The following is a 17,233-nucleotide window of genomic DNA, read 5'->3' as shown; positions in this document are numbered from 1 at the left end:
CAGACTTTCGGTCTAGTGTCGACTCTCGACTCTCGACTCAACTCGACACACAACTCAAAACTCTCGACGTTCAACGCTTTTTTTCAACTGCTTCTTCTTCTTCTTCTCTTTCTAATGACAGGCAAACAAACAGATGATGCAGGTACCCAACCCCCGACCAGCTCCTGCTAGCCCCGCCAGCCCAGGCTGTGTTGTCTGTCTTGTGGCAGCTACTGCTGCAGCAGCAGCAGCCGCCGTACTTTCTCATGAATTTGTTGTCATAGTAATGGCACAAATGTGTGTACATGCCACAGCAACAACAACTACAGCAACAACAACAACAGCACAAGGGGGGAAATAAAAGATTTATGGCCGAAACCATTCACCAATTGTTTAAGACACAGTTGCGGCTGCAAGTCGACGGCTGCAGGAGGCGACAACTAGGACAAAACTGTTTTTGGTCACATGACTCAAATTAGAAATGCAACTCGCTTATAATAAATGAAAATTCAAATGCGCACCGCCAAAACAGGTTAACAAAGTGGCTAACAAGGCAGTCGGGCAGCTAACACATAGACAGCTACCACAAGCAGAGCTACCCAATCCGACTCTGACTCCGACTCCGACTCCGATCCCAACTCCAACTTCAATTCCCAATTCCGTTGCCCGATGCGAACCTGGACCTGCCGGACTTGAACGAACGCATGCGCGTTGACCGCCCGCCGTGCTACACATTCTGAGAACTTTCCACTTCAATTAATAACTAATTTGATGTGTGCCGCGCTGATCGCGGTGCATTTTATCGATTTGGACAGCGCCCAGGCCGCATTTGGAGCAGTGCGGTGCGGGGGGCAGCACAGGAGTAGCAATGACGATGACGATGACGATATCGATGCGACGTTTCCAAGCACCTTAGATGCACCTCTGCACCTCAGCTCCCCTGCAACCAGCAACCTGCGCCCTGCAGCTCGAGCAATCGATTGATTGAGCAGGGTCCATGCGATACGTGACAGTGAATGTAACACAAGCGGAAGGAGGCGTCACAGAGAGAGGGCAGAACTCAAAGGAATTATAAGTAGACAACGTTTGATTTGTGGGAACAGTCAATAGAGAGAAGAAAAGGTACATTGTGTTGATAGATTCCGAAGTTATCTAATGATTTATTCGAGGGAATTAAATAATAAATGGTAGCAATTAAATAAAATAAACTATATAATATTTTAAGAGATTGGACTATGCAAGAACTGCGTATACTCGAGACAAGATATTAAATGAAATAATTTGGAAAATTCAATGGAAAATTAAATGAAATTCAATTTTTTCTATTTTCATATTGTTTTCCAAGCAATTATCATAAGTCAGTGTCACAAAATATAAGACTATGCAAAAACTTCGAATGCTCGAGTCCGAAATCAAAATTGTAAATAGAGAAAATAATATTATTTTCAAATAATGTATTCTAATTAAATATATTTTTATTTTTCAAGATTTTCAAGAGGAGTTTGGAAATATATTAGGAAATTACCTAAAATATTAGATAAAATTAAATTGTATATATTTTGTTTATTTTTTTGTATTAATAAATGGTGCAAAAAAGCTACGCATTCTTGAATTCCATATCAAAATTGTCAACAGAGAGTAAAAAAATGGTCTATTTTGCTGAAGGACCCTGCATTTATTTATTGAAATATTCTAGAGAATTCCTTAAAAATAAAATGAAATAAAAAATAATCATAATAATTACTTTAGCTAATAAATATCATAGAAGAAAAACTTCCCATCACCCATCAATTGTAAATAGTGACCCATATCAAAATTGTAATTAGTAGAAAATTACAATATCAGTTAACATTTACGGGGCTTAACTTGGAAAATGTATCGAAACACAGTTGATTATGGGTATTCGAGAAGCTGTATAAATTTTATGGAAATTGCTCGAGTGGATGCTGAGTTATGAGCAGTTAGTGTAGCGCATTTCAAGATTCTATAGTAATTCGCTGGATGCGAGAGGCATGTTGAGCAGAACCAGTCGGATCAACGTTTGGATAATTATGGCTTATTGTAGTCGTATGTGTTGCATGTGGTATGTGGGATACTTGTGTGCCTGTGCTGGGGCAGCTGCTGCTCCACGGTGAGATCCGCCCGCTGATGCTGAGGCTGGAGCCGCGCTGCTCCAGGTAGTGCTTGTCAAGCGGTTAACCGCCTGGCGTGCCAGGCTAAATAAATCACTTGGCTAAATACCCCAAACGTAGTTTAGGCCCAACGCTCGCTTTGCGTTTGGGTTTTCAGTGTGGTTTGGTTTTGCTTTTTGCACTGCAACACTTCAACAATAAATAACCAAGTCATATTTTTCACCTCCGTTTTTGCCAGTTGTATGCAGTTGTTGTTGAGTCACTTCCTGGTTTTTGAACTCCACATACATACCACAGAGAGACAGAGAGCGAGAGCGAGAGATCAAGCCAAAGCTGGGCACATTAACAAGCATATTACCTACTATCTGCAGCCAGAGAAAAATATGCAAAATTGTTGCCTGCCCGAGCCGAGGTCCAACTCGGAGCTGTTGTCGGAGTTGGAGTTGAGCTGCAAATCATTAACATCTCTCCTGGGCCAGAACCAACTCGACCAGCAGCAGCAGCACCACGAACATATTTTGCACGTGACCTTATTTCCCCCGCACAGCCAGAAACGGGGAGGCTGCTGTGTGGTTGAAGAGGTTTCTCGGTGGTTGCTTGTTTGGTGGTTGCAACCAACATCAATTTTCGATCACGTTTTAAGTGTCTTGCGCCGTTCGCGTCGCCGTCGCCATCGCCATCGCCAGCCCATCATCATCGCCATCATCATCATCCTCCTCGTCCTCGTCCTCGTCGTCGTTGTCGTTGTTGTCTTCTAGCCCAAGTTAAATGATTTAAAACCAACAAAAAAAATATCGTGCCAAGTGCTGCATATTGCACATTGAGCTTAGGCACAGTCAAAGGCACAGTCACAGACCCAGGCCCAGAAACCCCAACAACGTCAGTCACTCAATCCAATCCAATCCGAGCCAATCCGTTAGACGTTGCCTCGCGTCGCAGCTGATTGTTGCCTTGGCTAAGGCCTTTCTGGCCCGGCTTGTAGGTAAATTTGGCGGCTAACGACACAGCGGTGCAGCCAGCACTCACTAAACTGCATTATCACGCCTCTCCATTGCATTATTGGCAGCGGCATCGGCAGCGGCAGCGGCAGCATTGCCATTTCCCTTACTACGTGTTGGCCAAGGTGAAAAGCAAGCCAGAGCCGAGCTGTTTGGGGCGGTGGAGCTGTGTGTTGTGTTGCTTGAACTGGACCCAGTGAAGCATCGATCCTAACTACACTTCACTAAGCAGCCACAAAAAATATATCTGACAGATGCGACTCGCGCTCATTCGGACGTGGATGCGGACGTGGTTCGCATTGCTACGATTCGTTGCGCTATTCACATTTAGGTGTCTACTTAAAAAATCAAAAACGTTATACAATCCCAGCCAAAACGACATTGCAGGCGGCTGGCTTTCTGTCTGACTGTCTGACTGTCTTGCTGGCTAACCGCAAGCCAAAAACAAAATACCAATTCATATTCATATGCAAAACAGCTCGACTTGAATATACTCCTTAATTCTGGCGCATATTTAAACAGCTTTTTCCCATTTCAAAAAGTGCGAAAAAGGTTTGCAAATGGAATATTCTTTACGGCTTGTTTGCAAAATGTTTAATGAATTTTCATTCCACTTATTTTCCACCTGTGCGAATGGAATCTTTAAGGAAGCTCAAAGTTTGCTTGAGGAAAATCAACAATGCATCCATAAGTAAGGCAATATGTTTAATGAATTTTCATTTCACTTATTTTCCACCTTTGAGAGTGGAATCTTCTTTACGGTGGTTAAAGTTAGATTAAGGAATATCAACAATGCACCCATGAGATAAGCAATATGTTTAATGCATTTTTATTCCACTTTTTTTCCACCTTTAAGAATGGAAACTTCTTAACAGTGGTTAAAGTTTGCTTGAGGAACATAAACAATGCAGCCATATAAGTGTGTTTGGCAACCCTAAGCGCTGGCACGTTGAGCACGAAGCTAAGGTATCGAAACCCCTTCAAGACGAAGGGGTTTTGATTATTTTATATTAGCAAATGTTTTTTTTTTTTTTTAATACAATTAAGCAAATACAAAAAAAAAAGAGATTCTTCTGGTATATGTAATCATATTGCATACAAAATTCGACTATTCCTTGCCAACTTTCGTCAGCCTTTCTTTGCCTGTAAAGTAGCCAACACTTAACAACTATATACCCTCATTTGATTACAGGGCATGCAAAAAAATGACGTGGCAAATAAAACAGAGCGACGTCTGCAACTGGACAGATACCTGGGACTGCGACTGCGAAGAAATCTGCCTCTGACTCTGACTCTGACTGTGAGTCGGACTGTGAGACGGAGCGCCGGGATCGAAGAAGCAGGCTGCGGTTTGCTTTGCCATCTCGCGGCTTGTGTGCCTTTCATTGTGTGGTGTGAATGTTATGGAAATTTGTTAAGTTCTGCATACACAAAACTCGAAACCCGAAAAGCACTTGGCAATTTGCACGAAAGTTGCCCCCCAAACGGCATTGCCAGCTGACAAACGGGACGGGGAATTTGGGGGCATATGCGAAGTAACTTTTTTTGATTTTCACACCCAAACAACAGAGCAAAGGCATACAAAAGGCTTCTTCTTAGTGGCGGGCACATGTGACAGCTTTATTGGATTCCCATACACACCCAAAGCTATTTAACAGCCCAGGCAATTGATATATGTAGACAGAGCAAGGGAGACAGAGAAAGCTGCCCAATCGGCCAGATATTTGTGCTTGGGACTCACTTAACTCGCTTGAAAATGATTTGTCAGTTATGGATTTGCTGCGGGCGCTTACGGTGGGGCGGGCCGCTTGAGGGGCACTAAATCGCCTAATGCATTTGGCATTCAATAATTTAAATGCTATTCGAACTCGGAGCTGAAGCTGAATACGAAGCTGGGTTTCCTCTTCTCAATACAATTGGTTTAGCCAGCTGCTGATTGATTGAGAGCTCAAGTCGTTATTTTTTATGATTTGGATAATTGCATTGATATGCTTGGAGGATTGAGGCAGGTCCTCGTAATCTCTCAAGAGCATTTCAAGGCAGTTTTGTGCTAGATCATGTATGCATAAGAACATATTATAATTTAATAAGATATTCAAGAATTGTCTGATGGGCCAAAGAAGAGGATTTTGTGAAGATTCCGCTTTGAAGAGCCCAAGAAAAGCTTGACAACTTGCATAACTCAAAATGGATGCCGGGTAGCGGGTCAAATTGTTCTATAATGTTATCTTATGCTCTTTACCAATCTCAAGTGTTAACGTCTATGCATAGAAGCTACTTTTCACAATCCCGCAGACATTTTTTTAAATGAAATATCCAAATATCAATCTAAATGTTCTCATTTATATAAGAATATGTAAATATGGACTTACCCAATTTCACAAGCCCACGCATGATTTTTTATTGCCATAATCTTAGTAGGAGGGAAACAGCTTGTGTATAAGTATAAAACTGAAATAAAAGTAGAGAGCGGGTTAGAGAAAAAGCCAGAGAAAGAGATATCAAATGAGAAAGAGAGCGTGCACTGCGAGAGAGTTAATTGAAGTTAGAGTATGAGCAGAGATAGATGGAGAATAAGATGATAATGAATCTTATTTGAATTAATGAGAATCGCATAGAAGAGCAACATTTAAAAATATTTTTTTTTTGCATAGGAGTTATGAGCAATCCAAGAATAAAGCTTTATTTAACACATGTTTTTAAGAATTATATATTAAAACATGTAAAGATCTCATGTAAAGCTTTAAGAAAAGGTTTGAGATAGAAACTTGAAACTTCGCCCACACAATTTTCCCCACTATGTGAAACACGTCTGAAATGAATTTTTGAAAAGATCTGTTAAAAGAAAGATATTAAATAGAAGGGTATTATAGAAACGTTTTTCAGCAATTTCCCACGTTTGCGGGTGGATTTTTCCAACAGTGAATATTCGCACACCCTCTATGATTTGATCGAAGTGTAAATGGCATACAATAGGCAGATGCTTGAGCTCAGTGGTAGACGCTCTTTAGATACTGCCAAGTGGCCACAGTAGTAGAATCCTGTCAGCCCACCTGGCAAGTCATGAGAACCGGGCAGCTCTACACAAAAATGTAGATCCCCGAAGGAAATCCTTGTCAAATGTTCACACAAATGTTGTGTGGACATGTGCAATTTTCGGGAACTATTTGTGGGGCATTTTCATTGAATGGTAAGCGACCAAAATGAAGACTATAAATAAACAAGGCAGTAGAAGGGAAGACAGGGGAAGAAGCCAAAGGCAGCCCGTAGAGACTTAAGAGTTCTTAAGCCAAAAAGAAGACTACGGCAAACGATCGATCAAAATAAATCACAAACGGACAAAAACATTGGGCAAAGAAAACGTTAAGCCAGCAATTGTGCGCACAATTTTCCAATTTACCAATTTTCCCTACCCATGTTTTGAGTAAACAAATGTTTTGCGTAACAAAAGGGAAATGGATATGGCAACACGAAGCCGATAGGCAAGAAAACTGCCCGCCAGGCACAACGAATATGCCCAAAAGGACGCCGAGACCAGGCCACAAAGAACCAGCTGTCAATGGTATATTATAAGAAAGGTAGATGGATCGAAGGGTAAGGTGAGCTACAGTGAGCCATAGGTAGAATCGAGCCGAGAGCCATGGCAAAAAGCACAATTACTTTGCTCTGCTCTGCTGGCTAAACAAACCTCAAAAGATTGGGCCCTAAGGCAGCAAAGAAAAATAAAAAAGAATAAGAAAAAGGACAACAGCTGGCGTGCTGTGAGACGTGCGGAGAGCGTGTTTCGTAACGCACCGCAGGACCCTTGCCAAGTCACGGCTCCTACAAAGAGCGAAGCCTAACTGGGTGCCCGTTTTTGTTAGACACGGCCAATTGCTTGGAAATTTGGATGCGCGCATATGTCCTGATATCCTCCTGACCAGGTAGAGGCAAGGACAACCAAAAATTGTGTGGTCTATGCTCGCGGTCAGCCCGTGGTACGGGCTATATATCAATCCCAACTGCGGTTGACCCAAACCCTGACACTAATCATAGCCCAAGCGTAAAGGCGTTGATAGCCCAGCACAGGTACAGGTCCAGGCTCAGGTCAGAGCCAAAAACACAAAACAAGACTTTGACTTTTCGCTGCCCAAAAACTCATTAGAGTTTTTCTTCAACTTTTTTTGTGTTTTTTTGGAATCTTTGGGTTTTCATGCTGTCCAGCTACGAGTCACAAAACAACAACAAAAAAAGCCTCAAGAAAAAATCTTAATAAATTCATCAAAAATCAGCAGCAAGCATCTCACGACTGCAGCAACACCAAGCTGCAGCAGGGCTAGGCCTGCGGGCAGGGGGCATGGGGGGGCAAGGGGGCAGGGGGTGGCGTGCGGGCGTGTGTCAGGCGTTGCCGCTGAAAATCAATGCCAGGCGATCGTCAGCAACATATTTCAAAAAAACACAAACTTACAAATATATTTTGCATTTTGTCGCTGCCAGAAGAAGCAGTAAAAAAGAGCTGCCAAAAAGCTGCTGCTGCTGCTGCTGCTGCAATCGGACACGTTTCTGGCCGTGCCAGTTAGCCAGTTAGCCGGTTTCGGACTTGCAACATGCGACTTGCAACCTCGGCGGTGGAGGCGTCTTTACACATTTGCATGCTCAAACAGCAATCGATCACAGGCAGCGGCAGCAGCCCAGAAGACTCCGTTCACCCAGCACCATATGAGGAGGAGCAGCAGCAGCAGCAGCAGCAGCAGCAGCAGCTGGAGCAGGAGGGGTAGGTGCATGTCAGGGGGGTGTAAACTGGTTTATGCATACAGGCTGCGTGCACATGCGATATTATGCAGAAAGAGACAGAGAGAGATAGAGATGGAGAGGGGGAGCGAGAGAGTGCAATTTGAAGCTGAGATTTTTGTTGATCGTTGGCTACGTTTTTGGTGTGCCAGGAGCAGCAACAACAACAACAACAACAACAATTCGCTGCAAAGTGGAGGTTAAAAAAATTTGCAAAAATATTAACGAAACGTAGGCAGCGGCAAATGTTGCTGCTGCGTCTGCTGCTGCTGCTGCGGCTGCTGCTCGCCTTTTTCCACTGCAATCTGCAATTATAGCGCATGGTTAAGCAGAGCAGGGCGAGAGACCGACAGAGAGAGAGAGAGAGAGAGAGAGAGAGAGAGAGAGGGAGAGTGTGAGAGAGCGAGGGGGGTGCTTAGCTGCAGAGACTGGCCGAGTGCTCAGTGCTTTTGACTGGGCGGTTTGTTGAACTTTGACAGGAAGTTGAGAGCCGAGAGACCAGACAGGAGAAGACTTAAACTAAAGCTGAAGCTGAAGCTGAAGCCTGCTGCCTGTTGCCTGTTGCTGAAGTTGAAGCTTTTGCTTCTTTTTTGATGATGTGACTTGGCTTTTGTTTAATGCTGGCTGCTGGCTGCTGCTGCTGCAGCGGCTGTGGCGGCGGCTGCTGTTGATGATGGGTGAAGGTTGTGGAGGACATGGACATGCAGAGTGCTGCAGACAATTGACAATGTGAAAACGATGTCGATTAAGTTGCTGCTGTTGCTTGCATACGACAGACAGACAAACAGACAGACAGACAGACAGACCGACAGCGAGACAGACAGAAAAGGGCAACACAAAATGCTCTTAACGATCAACTGAGGCCACAACGCAAAGTTATGCGAGATTCGATTGTTGCCCGACGCTGTTCCTGTCCCTGGCCCTGGCCCTGGCCCTGCACTCACCTCAGCCTAACTGACTGTGACTCTGTTGGTGTAAATTGTTTTAACAGCCTTGAAGGATAAGCAGCCACCGAATTGCGGTTGCCTTCAATGTTATTGTTAACCAAAAATTTACACTCTGCAGAGGGCTGATAATGATGCTCAGGCTTCGTTTCTTTTCTTCTCTTGATAATATTATCCGATTTCAAAGAAGAAGACATTAAATTGAACACGAATTCAGGAAGTTATTAGCTTATTTAAAAAGAATTCGCGAGGCATTTTCAATTATGCACATGACTGTTAAGACTGTTACAAAGATTAGAGCTTATGTTAAGTTAACATAATAAAATAGAAATAAAGTAAGGGCAGGAAGATAAGATATCGAAATTGAAGCTTTTTTTTTTTTTTCTGTTTATTTAAAAAGAATTCCCAAAATATTTGAAATTATGCAGAGGGCTGTTAAGATAGTAACATAGACTAGAGCCTATGTTAAGTTAACATAAAAAATATATTAATAAAATAAATAATATTGGCGCGAGGATAAGATTTCAAAATTGCATAAATAAATTGAAACAAGCCTCTCTACAAAAAGACGCTACTCTTCCCATTAAAAAAAATGAAACAATTAATAGTTTAAACCTAAGCGCAAGAGTTTTCTTTTGTTTAAGGCTCAAATAGATTTTCTTCGTTATGTTCAGTGCGTGTTTTAAAGAGATTCCTTAGCGAGATTATCAACACTCAAGTTCACAATCTTCTGCGAGTTTGAATCGCGCATCTTATCGCTGCCATCAGATTTTGCCACATAGTCAAGCGATGCTGCTGATAGGCTTTACACCAGGCGAGCGCGCGCGCAGGAGAGAGAGAGAGAGAGAGAGATCCTCGGCTTAATTTTGTAATTACTATAATATATCCCTTGTGCCATGACTCGCAAGGCTTCCAGGCAGCATTCTCACATTCTCCATGGCACTGCGGCACTGGCATCATCCGTAACGGCCTGAAATGCTCAAACAACTGCGGGGCACAAGCTGAGCAGCGTGCAAGATGCCGCATGCAACCAATTCAGCGAGTGGATGCGAAAAAAAAAAGAATTGAAAACTAACTGCTCCCTGTTTATATTTATATTATATTACGCTTCGTGCCAAGCTAACAACAACAACAACAACAACAGCAACAACAACAGCAACAAGTGAATGCCGATCTTCTGGGGGGTGTGTGTCTTGGCTAAAGAGCAACGTTTATGCCGCGCTCCGACTTCTCGCTCCCTTCACTTTGCGCAGGCGCGCGCGCGCTCACCCCAACAACTCTCGAAATAATTATGGAAAATGCGTTGGTCGCTGGGCAAAGGGAAGAGAGAGGGGCTTGGCCACGGCATGTTTCCTTTGCATGGGCATGGGCAATGAGCTATGATGAAAAACAACAAGCTCATAATAAATAATAACCAGGCAGGCTGGCTGGCTGGCTGGCTGGCTAGCTGGCTAGCTGGCAGGCAACACGCGGCAAGCGGTGCGCGGGGTAACAAGCGCTAATTATCGACAACAAGCTAAAACAGTGGCCTACAATTACGCAGCGACGCCAGCAGCGGCAGCGGCAGCAGCAGCGACAGCGAAGCCAGCTGAAGGCGCCCTACGCACTGCCGGGCCGGAAAAATATAACGAGCCGGGCCAGCGCTTGGGCTTGGTCGCAGGCTTACCTGTTGAAAGCTGCCTGCCTGACTGACGTCCGACTTGGTATGGGGCATGTGTGTGTGGCTGTTGCTGCTTCTACTGCTGCTGCTGCGGATGCAACTGCAGCCATTAAAATTTACACAGCTCTTTTTAAGCGGTCATCGTCAACGCAGCCTCAGAGCCTCAATGCCTCACAGCCTCGCAGGCAGCGTCATCATCGTCGTCGACGGCCTTTCTCCCATTGGCGCAAACTTGTTAACTTCTTGGCATGATGGTCATCATGCAAGCCAAATTCAAGCGAGAGAGAACGCGAATTCAACGCTAACAACAACATGCAACAGCAACAAACATAAGAGGCTGGGCCTGTCAGCTCAAAGACAACGAACTGTCTATGCTCTTGCGAAAGTGCGTGAGCTAGGAGTCGATTAACTTAACGATTCACATTTAATACGCAATAAGGTGGCAACGCTGCGTTTGTCAATTCGTTTAAAGTGTATGTTAACTTAACAAGGAGACGATACATTTTACTGCCACACGACAATTGATTACAAGGTGACAACGCTGCGCTTATCAGTTAGTTAAAGTGCATGTTACCTTTACAAGGAAGATGAGCAAACTTGCCGAGAGTATTTTGCAGAAGTTTGCGAGCTAAGCGTCGTCAAATTATCAATTCATGTTTAATTCTCAATAGAAAGCTGTCGCACAGCTATTTTTTAAAGTGCATGGTAATTATACAAGGAAGATGAGCAAAATGTGCTAATGTATTTTGCGGAAAGGCATGAACAAGACGTCGATTAATTTGACAATTCATATTTAACTCTCAATAGAAAGTTGGCACACGACAATTTATTGCATGGCGGAATAGTTGCGTTTCTCAATTGGTAAGTGTATGGTAACTTTACAAGGAAGATGAGTGTATCTTACAGAAGTCCGTTTACAATTCTTAATTAACTCTCAATAGAAAGCTGCCATAGAACAATTTTAACAAGATGGCAACGCTGCGTGTCAAATTTAAAAGGAAGATAAGCAAACTGTCCTAAATTATAATAATTCAGTAACTAATAAGTAAAATTGTCTTAGTAAACACTCTATTCACACGTCTCGCCAATGATCCTCGGATCGACTCGCGAAAAAGCTGATCCATATCGACTGGCATAGTTGATATGCTTTCAGCTCTGCGCGCTCGTCGGCAGTGTATAACAAGCAGCCGCGGGTATGGGCCGCCGTGTGTATTGGTTGCAATTTATAGGCGCAGGATCGGTTACAAGCCAACGAGTTGGTAACACAAACCGGCGGCAGTTGCCACTCGGCAGTTGCTGCAGCTGAGCGCTGATTTTTATGCTGCAGCAGCGGCAGCAGCAGCAGCAGCAAAAGCAGTTGCTGCAACTGCAACTTTGGCCGTGTGGAGATTTGCAACGCATCTCTTTGGCATTGGCTGTGGTTGCGGCTGTTGCTGTTGCTCTGGCTGTGGCTGTCGCTGTGGCTGTCGCTGTGGCTGCGGCTGGGCGTTAACTGCGAAGTAATTGCGTTTCGGCTATGCAAGTACATAAATTGGATTTGAAATATGTACACATGTTGATGGATTCCGCCAAGCAAGCGGCGCAGCGCAGCGCAGCCCGTGCTGCGGGTACTCGTACTCGGACTCGGACTCTGACTCGCACTCATACTCATACTGAGACCTGCCACCGCCTCTATCTGTGGCTGCTATCTGCCTTTGGACGCATGGACTGCCGCTGAGTGTTGCATTTCTAAACGGATTCGATGCCGGGAAGGCGGCCAGGCAGCCAGGCAGCCGTACCATTTGTCTTTCGATAATTATCATTTCACTCTGATAGCATCAATTTGAAAACAGTTGATGATTTTTGCTGCGTGTGTCGCTCGTTAACAAGCTGGCAAGGCGGAGGCAGCTGCGAGCGAGCCGATAACTAAAATACTTCTACAAAACGGGAGCCGCTGAGCTGCTGAGCCGCGCCCTGCAGCTAGAAGAAGACCGGGACAAGTGCCAGCCCACAAAATGCTGCATCATGTTCGATTGCAGCTGCTGCAGCGGCATTTTAATCAATAAAAACAACAACAATTCGCATGAAAGCTTAAAAATAGTAACATATCTAACGTAGTTTCAAGCTAAACACAAGTTATTTCTGTCGTGAAGCAATTTTCAATTAAGTTTCAGAAATAATTTTGTATGAGAAGGGGTTTGCGAATTATAGAAAGTGTTGCATACCTCAAAGGGCGCATATAAAAATGTAGCATACTTTTAGCTGCTAAGCGATCAGCGCTCAGTGCAATGGTTGGTGCCTTGACTAAATAGCAATAGATGGCGCTGTGACGTGAGCTAAGCCTACAGCAGAGTATTGCACCGCATTAAGAGCATGTGCATGTAAAACTGTCATTGACTGCTTGAGTGAAACTCAAGGAGCAACAAATTGAGGGAAAAAACTGATATTAATTTTGAATAATAAAGAGAAAAATCTCAAGTTTCCAGTTTGTCCCAACTCACAAGTCGTTTGTCTTTATTGCTGCCACGTTCGTGTGCTCAAAGAACCACATTTGGCGCTGATTCATGTAGTCACAGCGCCTAACGTACACCCGCATTCGCACATTGAACTCCAGGCAGTGCCTATTGCTAATCAGGTAATTTTTGTCCATGTCCAGTCGCCAGCTCTGGCGACCGCCGAGCGTGTGGCAGGCACTCAGTGCCACATATTGAGTGGGCTGCACCTCAGCACAAATATCGACACCGAGTCGCAGATCATTCAGAGAGCTTAGGGTCCAGTTTTGGGTCAACTGCTGGACGGCATTGCAGGGCTGCAAATGAATGCGTCGAGTTTGCAAATCAGCCGTCAGGCAGTGGCTGGGCAGGTGGGCGGGTCGCAGGGTGCCGTGCGCCAGGTCAATGCGAGGCAGCAGTGGAAAATGCCGCAGCAGGTCGGTTGCCACATGCTGCAAATACCAATCGAAGGACTCGAAATCGACTCGTTTAATGAGCTCCTGCAGCTTAGATACATTGGGCAAGTGGGCCTGCAGGATTTGTGGCTGATGCTGATAGACCACAGATTTGTACCTGGGCTCACTTAGCCAGATCTCCGTCAGACGTTTGTAGCTCTAAAAGCGACAGCCAGTTATGGTTTACTGTTTGAATCGAATTCGATAAGAACTGGCTCACACTGAAATGCTCGCGGGCCATTTGCTGAAGATCTCCATAGCGCTGCATGTAGCCGAGATCGCTGGGCTGCAGATGGGCCACACGGGAGCAGGGCACTTGGAGCACGCGTCCTCCAATGCGCCACACCTTGAAGCTCAGCTCCAGCTCGGCGGCAGCAGGTGCATTCAGCTCCATGTCGAGATGTGCCAGCTTATTGAACCATTCCGCATTGATGGCAAACACAGAGGTGCGCAGCACAGCTGTGGCAAACGGTCGCGGCAGCTGCTTTATCTGTTGCCATGTCAGCGGCACCTCGCGCCGCCGCAAGCTCCAGTCGAAGAGGCCACGCCGTTCCACGACGCGCACATATTCCAGCGTCTCCTCGTCCAGTCGATCCAGCTGTGGTGTGGCAAGTGTGAATTGATCCTCCCAGATGGCAGCCAGCAGCGGCTCCAGCCAGCCCTCGCTCACCTCGACGTGCGCGTCCAGAAAGATGAGCGTCTCCAGCTTGGCCTCATCAGCAGCCAGGCGGCGCGCTCGCACCAAGCCCACGTGCTCCTCCAGATGAAAGATACGTGCCGCTCCATGAATATACCTCTGCACATACGCCCTGAAAGCCTGCCTGGAGCGCTGCTGCGGGCATCGCTGTGGTCATCTATCAGCAGCAGCTCGCCAATCAGTTCCGGATCCGATCGGTCCGCAATGCTGTGCAGCGTGCGCAGCAGCATGGCCAGCTGCTCGTTGCGAAAGATGACGACAATGGACACCGGCTCCATGAGTGCGCTCAGCTTCGGATAGCTGTACTCCAGGCAGCGATCATCACGCATGTCCAGCAGCCCGCGTCGCACTGGAATGCGCTCAGCTAGCCAGGCATTGTAGCCATACTCCAGCCAGAGCCTGGCAAATGCGCCAACTTCAGCAGCGGGCATGTTGTCCATGCCCGCGGCTGGCAGTGGCTCAACCAAGCCATCCCAATGGCTCAGCTGCTGATGCAGCGCCCCAAGCAGCAGCAACAACAAGAGACTCACTGCAACCTGCCACAACTTGAGCCGACCACGTCGGCTCGCCCGTTGCGACAATTGCCAGTGAAAGGGCCGATAATGCATCGCTTCTACTATGCAGAGTGCAACTAAAAACTGAATGTGTTCAAGTCCAAGTCCAAGTCAAGTTGGCTGCATTTCATGGCCAATCGAGGCGTGCTAATTGCATTGTCGCAGTCGCATAACCCAATGAACCGAACTCGCAACAGAATTTTATCAGAGTAACAAACATTTTTAGGAGACAATATATATTCTTCTATGCGTTACACATATCATGACCAAATTTGAATACCCTCTAGAAGGGTATTTAAATGTGTCTCACAAATATTTGCAAGGATTAAGCCATTGTCAAATGGAAACATGTCTAAATAACTCTTTGGAGAGGTTTGGCAATTTGAATTATGACATTTAAGAAGACAACAAAAAGAGGGCGAGAAATTTACGACAAAAGCCTAAAACGAACGACATTTTCCCAATGCCCAAGCAATAACAGTGAAAAGCCAACAACAACAACAACAGCAATAACAGTACAAAAATAACAAATAACAAATAACAGCAATAATAGCAACAATAACAACAACGATTTCCCACGGTACAGCGTTACGTATACGCCATGTGTTTGCCAACCTGAACATGTGTAGCTATCTGTAAATGCGTGTAGACGAAGAGGGCGGCGCGGCGTGCAGCAGCGGGGAGGGGGGCGAAATGGTAGTAACAAGCCATGCAAAACAAAAACAGAGAGAAATATCAGCAGCAGCAGCAGCAGCAGCCTCATATGTAGATATCGAGATACGTTTATACAAGCAACAGAGAGGCAGCAGCAGCAGCATTTACAAGGGCAGGTGGAGAGAGGGCGAGGGGGCGAGGGGGCGGCACACAGATAGCAGCAAAGATAGCGAGAAATGTACATTTCAAAAATTTATTTATTTACATTGACATTTTGTGCTACTTGTGCACTTTTTTCCCTTTTTTTTGCTGCCCCATCTCGCTCTCTCCCCAGGTTTGCCGCTCTCAAGCGTTGCTCACTTGAAAAACTGCTAACAAAGCTCTAAACGCTTGTTTAGGAGCCATCAGTTAGCAGGACACCCTCTACCCATACCAGTCCAGCTCAAGGAAAGACAGAGGGACAACAATGTATAATATATTGACTCAACTACAATACGGACATTGTCATAGCAAACGGAAGAGAGCCGAGCACAAAGCGGAAGACAGGTCAAGGGAGAGTCTATTTCCGCACCTGAAGTAACTGAAGTAAGCCAAGGCAACAGCAGCCCATGAGCTAGGGAAATCAGGACGAATTTGTTGGGACGTGCAACGAATATTGAATACGCTAAATTGCGTAACCTAATATAGACTGCAGTGCAGGATTTTTATTATTATTTCTATTATTTATTTTATTTTATTTGTTTTACTTTATTATTATTTTACTTAAAGTATTATATATTTGATTTCAAATATTCTTATTATTATTATATGTTATTACTAGCCTATCTAACGACTCAGGATCCCCGGATCGCAAGAGATTGAGAGATTTTCATACATAATTTCAACTAATACCCCCGTTTTAAGTATATATAAATATATCGGCGGCATTAGTCAAATTAAAGATATCTACATATGAAAAGAGATTGAAAGACTTTTAACATAATATTCCCTTTATTAGGTGTATGTAAACATTTCGGAGGAGATCGATAAATGCTCCACTAAGATTTTATATAACTCGCATACAGACAGCATAAGGCAAACTATATTATTAAAGACTCCCAAACAAGTTATAAAAAACACCCAAGAGATTTCCAATTTGCAGCGTTGCCACCTGACAAAGTTAGAGTACCCAGATCGGTGCGTAGTATTATTGCCTGCGGTGTATCTGGATTTGTGCGGGACGAAAGGCGGGTGTGGGGGGACGTCAGCTTAGAAAATGTTTGCAAATGCTAAACATGCCCGTATTTCATGCATATTTACAAATTTCGATATTTACAACCCCTTTCGTTCCTAAGAGAGGGCGGATGAGGGGGGGTGGTGTGGGGGGCAGCTCGACAGTCAGCCTGTCAGCCCCGTTAGCCAGCAACAAACTGAAGAGTTCACTTAACAGTTTTATTTGTCTTTGGAAAACTTTTGTCTACACACACACACACACACTCTCAGAGAGGACACACACATATACACAGGACATACACAGGACGCACACTTGAATGATTTGTTAGCTGGCTGCAGAGGGTAGCTGAGCGGCCAGGGGCCAGGGGGGGGGGGGGGGAGAGAAGGTTTGTCTGCTCTGCTCTGCCATGTGGTCAAAGACAAGCCAAACGTGGACCAAGTCAAAGTCGGGTTGCTGCTTCTCGTTGCTGTTGTTGTTGCTCCAATATCTTGCCGCACTTGAGCAATTTGTAACATGATAGAGATAAATGCCAAAGCAGCTCATTGAAATGTGTATGTGTGTTGTTGTTGTTCTTGTTGCAAGTGTTGTTGTTATGCTTATGTTTTTCTTTGCTTTGCATTGACTTGCTGCTTGGACTTTTGCAATTGAGAGGCAACTTGGAGGCAGCCTCACGGCGTATTCTTTTTGTACCCAGCTATTTGTCTAA

General features: G+C 44.9%; 1 protein-coding gene and 1 long non-coding RNA gene across 2 annotated transcripts in view; both read right to left on the bottom strand.

The window, feature by feature from the left end:
- The window catches only part of LOC135429684 (uncharacterized), a 68,923-nt gene that overhangs the window by 30,180 nt on the left and 21,510 nt on the right, over positions 1-17,233 (bottom strand). The window contains exon 2 of the long non-coding RNA XR_010436447.1: positions 5,482-5,560. This is a non-coding gene — a long non-coding RNA (uncharacterized LOC135429684). The remainder of the gene's footprint in view (positions 1-5,481; positions 5,561-17,233) is intronic.
- LOC135429831 (putative inactive polypeptide N-acetylgalactosaminyltransferase 12) lies at positions 12,934-14,714 on the bottom strand. The gene is made up of 3 exons (XM_064684309.1): positions 14,376-14,714; positions 13,630-14,253; positions 12,934-13,568 (listed from the first exon to the last, which is right to left on the bottom strand). Exons 1-3 carry the CDS (start codon positions 14,712-14,714, stop codon positions 12,960-12,962), a joined length of 1,572 nt encoding a protein of 523 aa, XP_064540379.1. The 3' UTR covers positions 12,934-12,959.

Source organism: Drosophila montana, unplaced genomic scaffold, assembly GCF_035044405.1.
Source record: "Drosophila montana isolate Dmon_TW-CO22-7 unplaced genomic scaffold, ASM3504440v1 contig_1417_1, whole genome shotgun sequence".
Taxonomy (NCBI): Eukaryota; Metazoa; Arthropoda; class Insecta; order Diptera; family Drosophilidae; genus Drosophila; species Drosophila montana.
This window is presented reverse-complemented; position numbering and strand designations above follow the sequence as displayed.

Coding starts and splice junctions, on each gene's coding strand:
- LOC135429831 (XM_064684309.1), bottom strand. CDS start 14,714: ATGCATTATCGGCCCTTTCACTGGCAATTGTCGCAACGGGCGAGCCGA. Junction 14,254..14,375: donor TGAGCGCACTCATGGAGCCG/GTGTCCATTGTC, acceptor AGATGACCACAG/CGATGCCCGCAGCAGCGCTC. Junction 13,569..13,629: donor TGGCCCGCGAGCATTTCAGT/GTGAGCCAGTTC, acceptor TGTCGCTTTTAG/AGCTACAAACGTCTGACGGA.